General features: G+C 36.6%; 2 protein-coding genes across 5 annotated transcripts in view; one reads left to right on the forward strand and one right to left on the reverse strand.

The window, feature by feature from the left end:
* MRPL13 (mitochondrial ribosomal protein L13) overlaps positions 1 to 8096 on the reverse strand; it is a 49446-nt gene extending 41350 nt beyond the window's left edge. For 2 of the 3 annotated variants that reach the window (XM_045398633.2, XM_073999358.1), the window contains exons 1-2: positions 8016 to 8096; positions 6148 to 6271 (exon numbers count right to left, since the gene is read on the reverse strand). In XM_045398633.2, the coding sequence (XP_045254568.1) occupies positions 6148 to 6271; positions 8016 to 8042 (151 nt within the window). In that variant the 5' untranslated portion in view covers positions 8043 to 8096. The remainder of the gene's footprint in view (positions 1 to 6147; positions 6272 to 8015) is intronic. The other variant, XM_073999359.1, reaches the window with a different exon arrangement.
* A 271-nt stretch (positions 8097 to 8367) lies between these two features.
* MTBP (MDM2 binding protein) overlaps positions 8368 to 12947 on the forward strand; it is a 78671-nt gene continuing 74091 nt past the window's right edge. For both annotated transcript variants that reach the window (XR_012416620.1, XM_005564000.5), the window contains exons 1-2: positions 8368 to 8535; positions 9410 to 9490. Coding sequence is in view for 1 of the 2 variants with exons in the window: in XM_005564000.5 (XP_005564057.2) it covers positions 8418 to 8535; positions 9410 to 9490 (199 nt within the window). In the remaining variant the exon portion in view is untranslated. The remainder of the gene's footprint in view (positions 8536 to 9409; positions 9491 to 12947) is intronic.

The following is a 12947-nucleotide window of genomic DNA, read 5'->3' on the forward strand; positions in this document are numbered from 1 at the left end:
AATGTATAGATACTGTAACACGAACAAGGCATACTGTTTAATTTATTGACAATATCGATATAGTCACTTCCAAAGGAGATACGTATTCTAGATATAACCTGAAGCAAAAATCTACTTCAGTGCTCTGTAGGATGATATTCTAGGAGTGAGGTGAAGTATAAATGTACAATTTAGATTGCAAAATTAAAATGCTGTGATATTAACATTTCAATTACATTTATACATTTAACTGAATAGTAAGAGAAAAATATGTTAGCTAAGCAACTTTAAGAAGAGAATCATAAACTTACAAGGCAGAATACTACAGATTAGATTTAGATCATAAATCTGATCTCTGCTGAATTGTTTGGTATGTTAGCATTCATAACATTAATCTTTATAAACTGAGTGCAACTTTTATTTCATTCAATGCAGAACAGAAATATTTTAACGTAATCTAATTTTAGCAAAGCTAAAGAAAGGTTTTCCTCTGCTTCCTTTAAATACTCCTATAGTCCTCCTCAATGAATTAATCAGTTGGCAGTGAAAGGAGTAGAATCCTCATAAAGAATAAGTCATACTCCACTAATCATCACACATAACCTTTCTTTTCATTTATCAGAAACATGTTCAGAAAGTTCCCAAGTCCCAAATTCAAGAGGGCAGCTCTAATTAGAAGGAGGGATTCCTTTACTAGCTCCACATCCTTTCTACCTTAACCCACATTTTCCATAAAAAATAACCTTATAATGAAAAGTCAATTTCCACAACACTTCACAAACATCCATTTCACAAATAAGGTAGTTTAAATATTGTATACATTATGTTTGGATACATTATTTGTTAATTTTTATAATCATTCCTAGAACAATGATCATCATTTGTAATATTATTAACTGTAGGTCAATTTTCAAAAAAATATATTTATAGTGATTATGAGCCCATAATATCTGCTCAATAAATGTTTATTAAACCACTAAATGTTAGAATGAACTCTTTAAAACACAACATATTTATAAATTGAAAATTGCTTGCAATTTAAGTTTTGATTTTAGTGACATCTTGTGGACACAAGAAGTTTTGCCAATATATTACATATTAAATATAGCGAAACATGCCCAGGCAAGGTGGCTCATATGTGTAATTCCAGCACTTTGTGAGGCTGAGGTGAGTGGATCGCTTGAGTTCAGGAGTTTAAGACCAGCTTGTGCAACATTGTGAAACCCCGTCTCTACAAAAACTACAAAAAACTTAGCTGGATATGATGGTGCACGCCTATAGTCCCAGCTACCTGGGAGGCTCAGAAGGTGGAGGTTGCAGTGAGCTGTGATGGCTCCATTGCACTGCAGCCTGAGTGGCAGAGTAAGACCCTGTCTCAAAACACATAGTGAAACAAAAATGCAATTCAGTCTTTAAAAATAAGTTTCTACTTTCACAGAAACCTAACAGGCAGCCACAACAGCTCTTCTGGTATCCTAGCAGAATGCCTATTCATCCATATCTAAGGTACACTTTCGCAATGACGACCTGGTAATAAGGAAGCAGAACTTTGAGTGGACAGATAGTGCTATATTTGGAAATGGAAATTAGGTGACTGCTACTAATTGCACTTTTCTTCAAATTTTGTATTATTTGCATTTCTGCAGAGACAACCTAAGAGATCTCATTTATTATCTGCCGATACCATTGCTAAGGAAAAAAGCAGCAGGAATACTCAATACAAGTGGTTAAGTATCACCAGAGTGAAGTGGAATGGGGAATTTCCTACATGAGAAACAGGTGCCTAAGTTCTAGTCCCAGTTGTACTATAATATAGCTGAATAGCAATGAAATCCTGATTTTAGTTTACTCGACTGTCAATGAAGAGATGAGGTGGTTAAACAAAATATCTACAGTTCTAAGGAATTAAACAACTATATGAATTGGTAATTCTCTATTTTTCTGGTCTGCCAAAAAGATTTTTAAAGTAAACAGGTTTATAAGTTAAAGTGTAGGTCTCCTGATCACTTTTTACTTTCAAAATACAGTTGACCTCATTATTCATAGATTCCATATTTACAAATTTGCCTACTTGTTAAAATTTGTTACCCAAAAATCAATACTCATAGTGCTTTTGCAGTCATTGATGGACATGCTCAGAGTGGAAATAAATTTGTGTTATTTGATGCACATGTTCCCATCTGAGGCTGAATAAGGCGATGCTCTGCCTTCTTTCACCTTTCATAAAATAAACAAGCATCCTTTTCATTTTCTATGTAGTGCTAGTTTCTGGCATCTGTGGACTTTTCTTAGTGATTTCACTGTTTAAAATATCCCCCAAGCTTGGTATACTGAGTGCATTTAGTGTTCCTAAATGTAAGAAGGCTGTGTTGTTGCCTTATAGAGATAATATGTGTGTTAGATAAGCTTGTTATACTGCTGTTGGTCACAAGTTCAGTGTTAAGATGTCTTTAAACAGAAACACACATAAAACAAAGTTATGTACTGACTGGTTGATGAAAATGCTGTGACCAGAGGTTCAGAGGAATCTAACTCCGTATCTCTCCCAGAAGCAATGGTTCCGTATTCACTAACCCAGTGTTACAGGATAACTACAGGGAACAAGAACTGACTACTCACAAAACATCTGTTTGAAAGTGTCATTCCACAAACGATTTCTGGCAAGCATCTATGATGGGCCAGACATTGTACTGGGGGGTGCTTGAAAAACAAAGATTAACAAGACAAAACCTCAGATTCATATTATATACTCACAGATTTCAGAGTGTGGGTTTATTTTGATCTCACTGAAATTTTCATTAGGTAGAGAAAAAAGGTTAGAGCAGCATACATCTTTGCTCTTGCCCAAATCAAATCATTTGGAATACCCTTCCTCTTAGCTCCACAGATCCAAAAATCTGACTTAGCTTCAACGCCAGAGCCCTGACTAAAAGTATTTTCTTCATTTTCACAACTGGAATTCATAAATGCAAGCGCATTCACTTAACAAACATTTCTTACATTCCAATTATGTGTCAAGCACTATTACAGGTACTAGGGACACAGCTGTGTACAAAATAGGCAACATTTTTTGTGCTCTGGGAACTTAGTCTAGTGAAGGAAGGTAGATAATAAACAGATACTTACATAACATTTCAGGTGATACATGAACACTATTTTTTTTTTAAAGCAAGGAAAAGGTATACAGAGTGAAAGGGTGAGCAGAGGAATCAGGGAAGGCCTCTCTCTGAATATAAATGCCTGAGCAGAAATCTGAAATACGTGAAGAAATAAGCTATGCAGATATCTGGTAAAGAATATCTAGGCAGAGGGAACAGAGTGTGAAAAGGGCCTAAGGGCTGGGCGTGGTGGCTCACGCCTGTAATCCCAGCACTTTTGGAGGCCAAGGTGGATGGATCACTTGCAGTCAGGAGTTCGACACCAGCCTGGCAACATGGTGAAACCCCGTCTCTACTAAAAATACAAACTTAGTTGGGTGTGGTAGCATACGCCTGTAATCCCAGCTTCTCGGGAGGCTGAGGCAGGAGAAATGCTTGAATCCAGGAGGCAGAGGTTGCAGTGAGCCAAGATCGGGTCACTGCACTCTAGCCTGGGCAACAAAGTGAGACTCTGTCTCAAAAAAAAAAAAAAGGGCATAAGGCAAAAATGTGCTTGGCAGGCAAGTTAATGGAACAGCACAGGCCTGAGTGGATTGACATAAATAATTAATTAAATAGTAAATAAATAAATAAAGGAAAGAAAGTCAGAAAGTTAACAGGGACCATATTATTTAAGTTCTTGTAGGACACACAGAAATTTCATTTGGAGAAGATAACTGTAGTTGATCTATGGAGAAAAAATTACATGAAAGCAATGGCAGAAGAAAAGAGATCACAGTGAGACAGTTTTTGGAATAAAACAGGATAGAGTACAGCAGTTTAAAATCAGAGTAGAGGGAGAGATGATGAGAGGTGCCAGAGTTCAGATATACTTTTTTCTAATATATTTTTAAATATGTGTGTGTGTGTGTATATATATGTTTTATTTTTTATTTTTTTGGTTGAACAAAGAGGAGTTGCAGATAAGACAATGCCTTCAAACCAGAGCAACAAAAAGAATAGTGATGCTATTAATTGAGATGGAAAACTGGGAAGGAACAGGTTGGTTTGGGTGAAGTAGACAAGAAGCAAGACATCTCCAAATGGACTTATTCATTGGAGATGTCTACTAGACACCAGAAAAATTTGCTTAATAGAAATTTGTATATGTGAGTCTAGCATACAGGGAAGGGGTCAAAACTGGAGATTTAAATTTGGGAGGCATTAACATATAGATGATTTTTAGATACATGAGACATAATGCAATCATCTAAAGCATGGGGCCTTAGGCACTTCAAGGATTGGGCCCTGAGGCACTTCCAATTTTTGGTGAGAAGAGCATTGGAGAGTTTAGAAAGCTGAGGATAGCCAAGGGTACTAAGAAAGGGAGAAGAAACAGGGAAACAAGTGAACCCAGGGAAACAAGTGAAGAATGTGTTTCAAGAAGAAAGTTCTCTAGATGAAAATTAGCCTGGACTCCTCAAAAGCTTGAGAAGAAAATAAAAGAAGGATTATTCTAGATTAAGAGACTAAAGGAGCATAACAACCAAAGACAATACATAAACCTAGGTTGCATCCTGGTTCAAAAAAATAATAGCTATTAGAAACATACTTGGGACAACCAGAGAAATTTAAAAATGCACTGAACATTAGACCATCTAATTAAAGTACTGTTTATTTTCTTACGTGTGTCAATGGCATTTTGGTTACATAGAGAGTATCTTTATTTTTAGGAGATGTACGCTGAAGTATTTTGGGTGAATTATAATGGCATCTGCAACGTAGTTTCAAATGGTTTAATAAAAAATATATGATAAAATGTTAACAACTGTATTTAGGTGGAGAGTATAAAGAAATTCATTGTACTATTCTTTGACCTTTTCTGATAGTTTGAAACCTTTTATAAAAAAAGTAAGAAAAAAGCAAAGGACAAACAACTCAGTGGAAGAATTTGCAAAAGACATGCACAGATATTTCACAGAAGAGGAACCTATAAATGCCAATAAATGAAAAGATACTCAGCCAGCCGTATTTGTCATCAGGAAAATGCAAATTGAAATCACAAAGCAAGCATTTTACATCTATCGGAATAGTCAAAATTAAGAAGAATGAACATATCAAGTGTTATTGAAGATGAGGAATAATGGAAACTCTTGCATGCTACTGGCATGATAAAGACTCAATAATTTCTATGCACCTTAAAACCCAGTAATTCCTGTCCTTTGGGCATACCTTGGAAAAATTCTTCCATGTGTACTAGGAAAATGGCACAAGAATATTGATAGCAACATTAATGTAATATAACATAATGGCAAAAAAACTGGAAACAAACCAATGCTGAGTGTATTCATTTCACCATTATAATTGTTACTATGGATAATTTCCTATAAAATATCACATATTTTTATATACACATCTTTGTATGTTTAATATATTGCACAATAAAAGCTAAATAAAAATGTGATCAATTGCAGCAAATGCTGTTGACAAGTCAACCGGTATGAGGACTAAAAACTGACATCTGGATCTGGCCATGAAGTGCTGGGGTAAATGAGGTCTATCAAAAACTATCTGTAAGCAGAAATCTTCTAGAATGAAAACAACTTTTTATTTTGGAAAAAGGATACAGAAAAGCAAGTCTATTAATCTTATTAGTGAAAATAAGCTTCCCATACCTAGCTAGCACCATATATTTTTCTAGGGGAAATGATTTTTTTAGAAGAGAGGACAAAATTATTTCCCTTAAAAACTCTTCATATGCACGTCATCATGTGAAAGGACACATATAAAAGTGAAAGTTTAAGTCATGGGGCAATTCAGGTTATTTCTGAGTGTTAAAAGAAGGGCTATTAATAATTTTGCTGGGCAGTGGCATAAAATATGCTTGTTCCGGGTAAACTGATCCATATAGTTTTCCTGTTAATAAGCCAAATTCAGTTTAGGGCGCCCATATGGTTTCAGCAAGAATGGAATACAGGATCCTCAGGAAAAATAAAAAGGGTCCTTAAACTCAGCCCTGTCAAACTTCACCAAGATTCTACTCTGGCATGAAAACTACAGTGGTTAATGACAGGTCTAAAATAATACTTACTCAGTGCATGGTACACAGGTTTATGTAATCCCTGAAGTCTTATTGATGCCATAGCGGCAAGTTTGCCAGGTGGCTGCATTTTCCCATCTAAGAGATACCATATTCTAGCAAAAGTGGCCCATTGCTTGGAAAAAAAAAAAAAAAAAGAGGAAAAAATAAAGATAATTGTCATTAAAATGGAAATACAGTAATTAAATTAATTATATAATATCACATGTTTTCTACAATTAATGTCAATTTCTTTGAAAAATAACTCTATTGCTAAAGAATTTTTGTTTTCATTTCTATTTCTGGAAAAGGGTTTTTTTTTTCTAATCATTCTGCAAAGACACACACAGTAATTATTCCTGCCTGGTTTCCTGTTAGCAATATGACTTATGTTTTGCTATAAATATCCCAAAGATATATTTCCCTTTACATTATGACCTTTTTTTTTTATTTTTGTATAACACATAATAGAATCTGGAGGGGTAATGAGAAGCTTGTAGGAAAGTAGAAGCTGTTTATGAAGGTCTTCAAAAACATTTATAGATTAGTAGGTACATTATATTGAAAGCTGAGTGGCCAATTGGAAACTGAAGACGATTCGGAAGTTCAGTTCCTGGGGAGAGGAAAATAGAACAGTGTAGTCGGGAAAGTACAGATGGATGATGTGGAATAAATTTCAACTTTAAAAAGTTGCCTCAAATAGTTATCTTTAGGTTACCTCAGGAATAGACCATTGTTTTTACAGTCGTCATCAATGTATTCAAATTCTTAAAAATTCTAGGCCAGAAAGATCTCCACCAGATGCTTTCGCTATGCATATACACAAGAGGCTAAACAATGCTGGAAAAATAAAACGAGGCTAGCTGGTTTTATTTTAAATTTACTTATCACAACCTCAAACTAATCTACATATAAGAAAAAGGCCAGTTTTTGTCCCCATCCATTGTAGACAAATAGTTTGATACTTTGACAGAAAAAAAAAACCAAAAAACTTTAATGAAAAAAATACAAATGCTGGACGATGTCAAATTGCTAAAAAAGTTTTTAAAAGTTTTATTTTACTTCCTGTATTTATCTCATCACAGACAGGCAACAAACAGTCCACGGAAGGAACCACACTTGGAACGGCACTGGGTTAGACTCATCTTAGACCCATATAACCCAAACTAACTACTATTCTTCCACCTGAAACCTGGTTCAATCTCAGCCTTCCCTATCTCAGTTGATGACACACCCTCCAGTTGTACAAACCAAAAATCCTTGGGGTAATCCTTGTTTCTTATTTTGCTGTTGGCCTATATTCAATCTTCAGGAAGTCCTATTGACTCCACCTTCAAACAAAACCTGACCGCTTTCAATACACTCCACAGGATTTCCAGCGTGGTCTCTGCACCATCACGTCTCGCCTGGATTACTGTAATACCCTCCAAACATATTCTTTGCTTCTGTCCTCTACTAACCTCTATTTCTGAACAGTCTATTCTCAACCCAGCAGTCAGAGTGCTCCTTTTGACACCAGGTCAGATCACGTTACTCCTTGGATCAAACCCTCCAAAGTCCCCATTTTACTCAGTAAAAAACCAAAATATTACAACGGCCTACAGTGTCCTATGTGATCCACCTTATTACCTCTCCGACCTGCTCTCCTAATCCTCTTTCCCCCGCCCCACTCCCCCAAAAAAGGGCAGATTGAAAAGAGTAACAAACGAACGACATTAAGTGCTTGCCAGACTGACGACCCTCTTGTGCTTTCCCAAGGCACCTTAGCCGAGGGTCTCGGCTTCCCTGTCGCCCCAACTTCACTACTTAATCTGCCGGAACCAACGCTCTCCTTCTGCCAGTATAATGAACCCCATCAAGCCATAAGAGTCCGAGCTCACCTGGGGCGCCCTAGAGAAACTAGACATGTTTCCCCACTAGCAAGACCGTCAGTCCTTCTCTTAGTAGCCAAGCCGGGTGACGCAGCCTTACTGGCCCGGCGGGAAACGCTAACATCCAAGCAGGACAGTTCCTAACCCGTCCAGCACTTGTCGGCTTCTCCCTCTTCCTCGAGTTTCCTCCAGTCTTCCCCACGGCAGCAATTTCGTCATGAAAGGAGCAGATAATGCAGTTATTTAGGGAGTAACTCCCGAAAATAACTCGTTTGCTGGAAAACTGCGGAAACCCGACGGAGGACACAATTTCCAGCCGACCTAAATGAAGGGAACAGGAAGTGCGTCATAGCGCGCGTCTGTTTGGATGTGGGAGCCGATACCTAAAATTGGGGGGTGATCTCTGAGGAGATGGATCGGTACCTGCTGCTGGTGATCTGGGGGGAAGGAAAATTCCCGTCGGCGGCCAGTAGGGAGGCGGAACATGGGCCAGAGGTGTCGTCGGGTGAGGGTACTGAGAAGCAGCCGGGTAAGCGCTGGGATGAGAAAGGGCGGGAACGGCTTGTGGAGCGGGGAAGAAGTTTGAGTTTGTGATAAAGTTCTGCTGGAGAGGGATCAATATGTAGTTGTCCCACGAAGCTGGGACTCTATCTGGGATAGAGTTAATGAGGGCTGCAAAAATAGCATCTTCATGGAAAAACAGGGACAAATTTGTGGATGCAAGATTCCAGCCCTTAAAAGTTCTTGGCATAGTAAATATTTAACTTAATAAATTTTCTATGCCTTAGTAATGGAATTTCCTGGTTTTTGGAGATATATATATATATATATATATATATATATATATATATGCATTTATTATTTCTGCCCCTGTGTTTCACATGCAGATAATACAGACAGGAACAAGATGGACAAATATCTTGCTGTACTAGAATTTACGTCTAATGGGAGGAGATATCCCACATATAAACTAAGTTTTAAAAACAAATGATGAATTTTAAATGATTTTAATTGTTTGCGATTGCACTGCTTTTTGGTGCACCCGTCTAGATTCAATATTGCATTCTATGTATTCATTTGTTTCGATCGAACAAGCATTTTGAGGAGTAGATGTATGTGGTTGTGTATAAGATATTGTGACAGAATTTCCCTTCTCTTTAAAGTTATTCTTTTGAGAGGAATTTTGCATTTGTGCTAACTGGCTGGCATGTACAGATCGGGAGCCTTTTCTATTTTCTCTGCTTGCTTTAGATTTACTGTATTAAAACTTGAACAGATCTTGAGTAGCGTGTAGTACTTTTATGTACAACGTACTGGTCTTGACAGCCTCTGATGGTGAAACTGGAGTAAGTTAGATTATGTAAGTCGGAGCCCTTTGACTTATTCTGTCTTTTCTTTTTCAGACTTCACAGCAGCAAATGTTTATCACCTCTTGAAAAGAAGCATTAGTGCTTCAATTAATCCAGAAGATAGTACTTTCCCTGGCAAGTATAATAAAGTCTTTTCTCTGGCACAGCATTTGTACTGGAAATTAACTTAATTAATTTGGACCCTAAGGAATACAAGGAAATACTTCTTTACTGTGTACAAGGCACTGAGTTACAGAGGTAACTAAAGGAGTACAAAACTGAAAAATAGATTACTCCTTTCTTCTTGATGCTTGAGTATAATAAAGTTATGAAAAGTATTCTAGGTTCTCAGCTTGAGTTTTGCTTCTTTTATGAAATTTTCTTGCCTATCTTAGTTCTGTATAAGTAAGGGGAATGTGGCTTTATGAGGATGGTTTTATCCTAAGTAAAAATATGTAAATAATGCTCCCACACTGATTTCCTTACCATTTATTTATTTCTGTTCTTAGCTGTTACTGATTCTCTTAACAGTACTTAATAATTACTAAACACAATCACTTCTTATCTGCTTTGACTTTTTGAAGTATTTTGCTTTTTTGACCAACCTTTACTTTGTAAAAATCTTTCCTCCTTTAGCTTCTATTGGCATTATACAAATGCATTTACTGACTTTGATAGTTATCTTTTTTTTTTATTCCCTCTTCTTGTCCTTTACTGGAGAATGTCCTTTAAACGTTCTGAAAATCGATATGCGAAAACAGACCAATACCTAAAAACTGAAGGAAGTTTCTGTCGATGCAAGGAAGGGTCTGCTCCTTTTGATAAATTTGTAGTTCCTGTGACTGTACAAATCTGCACCTTTCTCTTCTTTCCTTAGAGAACTTCTTGTCTCTTGGTGTCAGCTAATACCGTTGGGGAATGATTTCTAATATGTGTACGTTGCCCTAGCCTGTTTTCCAAGGCCTAGTAGTACTCATTAATTTTCAAGTTGGTATAATTTTAGTCAATACTACTATTATTGCAGGAAAGATTTTCTTTCATTTGCACCTCAGATGTATATGTAAAAGAGCTCTTGGGAGTATTCTAGGGGTTCTTATGATAAATTTTACTTTCCGCTTGTGTATTTAGGAGTTTCTTATACACACGGTCCTTGTTTTGGGTGGTAGTGTGGTACTTTATAATTGATTGTGCAAAGCAATCTTAATATAATAATCAGAAAAATTAGAATTGTCCCATGACCTTTAATATCTTTTGTCAAAACATTAAAAATTCTCTTACTGTTATAAAATTTTAGGGAAGCAAAAAAATAGTAAAAATAAAATTTATTTTGTACACTGTAATTTAAAACCTTAGAAACATTGAGAATTAAAGTGTTTTATTTCTTTGTAAAAGCCTTATCAAGAGTAGTTTGAACAGTGCTTGCCACCTTCGCATCATCACGTAACTTACGATGAATTCTTTTATTGGCGAATTATCATATTCCAGTTGTATCAACTTCCAATGTTTTATTCTTCAATTTTTTTTTTCTTTTTTTGAGACAGAGTCCCACTTTGTTGCTCAGGCTGGAGTCCAGTGACCCAATCATGGTTTACTGCAGCCTCAACCTCTCCAGCTCAAGTGATCCTCCTACCTTAGCCTCCTGAGTAGCAGGGATTGTAGGCATGAGCCACCACACCTGGCTAATTTTTTAACTTTTTGTAGAGGCAGGGTTTCATTATGTTGCCCAGGCTGGTCTTGAACACCTGGGCTCAAGTAATCCACCTGTGTTGGCCTCCCAAAGTGCTGGGATTACAGATGTGAGCCACTGTGCCCGACCTGGACTTTCACTATTGTGAAATATGTCTGAGTTCCTTTAATGTTAAGGTTTTTGCTAGCATCATTTTCTCTGGGACATCTTCACCTTTTTCATCAAAAGGTGTTTGTCACAGCAGTATTTTTAGAATTCTATTTACATTAGTTTGAAGATCGCTTTCAGTGTTAGCACTTTTTATTTCCTTGGTGTTTCTTTATCTCTCTCTTTTTAAAAAATTCCCTCATCCATTTATCCACTTTTCTAAAATATCACATGGATTTACACTGGGAAACCGGGAGGCAACACAATTACATCCTTTGCTACCTGTATGTGAACTGACTGGCACTTGTGCAGTAACCAATCAGTGACATACTTTAAAAGCAGTAACATGATTGGTTACTGATCATGACACACATCTTTTATGTATACAGTGGTTTTGTAGACTGAGAAGCTTGTAATGAAGTCTTAAACTATGCAATTATAGTTAATTAATATACTATGGTAACTGAAATTTAAACCAGGTTGTTGGGGAACTGGTGTTATTTAAGCTATAGTAACTGGAATTTGTGCATATCAGAGCCGTGAGAATAGAAACTGCCTGCACTGAATTTCCTGCATACTAGGATTTTTGATTTCAGTAATATGGCAAGTTTGAGGGACGGAAAGTACATTATGATTATAATTGGGATAAGGGTGGAGAAGTAGGCATGTCTATTTAGAGGATTTTGTAAATAGTTTCAAGGTGTTTGGATTTTTTCCTAATGGTAATCAGTAGCCATTAAAAGTGTTAATTAAGGAAGAGACATGATCAGGTCTGTGCTTTTGAAGTATTCTCCCTGAAGTATAGTAGATGGATTAGAGAAAAGTATAGCTATTTCTGTATAGGGGGATTCTGTAGAAGACCAAATGAGGAATGGGAGAGGCAGCCAGGGTGGAGGAAAATGGATAGATCTGAAGGAAATTATGGGGGTGGAATTCACCTACCTTAGCGTTGAATTGGTATGATGTAGAAGAAGGGAAGCATGAGAAAAGAATCAAGGGTGACATTAGGTTTCTGGCATGGGTAACAGCATGATGGTGGCATTTAGTGAAAAAGGAGAACCAGATTTGGAGGGAATATGACATGTTCAATTTGGAACCTGTTAATAGTTGCCTGTAAGATGTCAAAGTAAAAAGTAAAAATGTAAAAATGTTTTACATGTTTACAATGTAAAAATAAAAAAGTAAAAATGTTTTATAAAAGTTGGATAAGTGTGTCTGGAACTAAAAATGTAGGAGAGGGCTGAAGATATTCGGTTGTTGCAAAAATAATGGCAAAAAAAAAAAGCAATTATTTTGCACCAGTTAATATAAAGTATAGAACTAATGTATAGATGTCAGGTGAAGCCATGAGAAATGATGGGATTGCTTATGGATAGTAGGAAGAACAGAAAGTCTCAAACTGAATCCCAGTATTTAGAAGAACTGAACACCAGTTTTTAAAAAGAATAAGGAGGAACCAGAAAGATGGGTGCCACAGAAGCCAAGTGTTTTAAAGAGCAAGTAGTCAAATATGTCATCTTTTATTTTTCTCTTATGCTGAGAGGTCAAATAACAACAGCACTAAAAACTGCTAGATTTAGTAACAAGTCAGTTATTGGTGACTTTGATGCGTGTTCTTTCAGTGGCATATTGGAGACAAAAAACAGATTGAAATGCATGTGGAAGGAAGTGGAAAAGTTGATAAGGAAATGGAGACAGTCAGGTGTGGACAGCACCTTCAGAAGTTTATCTTTGAGGAAGAGCTAAGAAAGTGAAGTA

Source organism: Macaca fascicularis, chromosome 8 (assembly GCF_037993035.2).
Source record: "Macaca fascicularis isolate 582-1 chromosome 8, T2T-MFA8v1.1".
Lineage (NCBI taxonomy): Eukaryota > Metazoa > Chordata > Mammalia > Primates > Cercopithecidae > Macaca > Macaca fascicularis.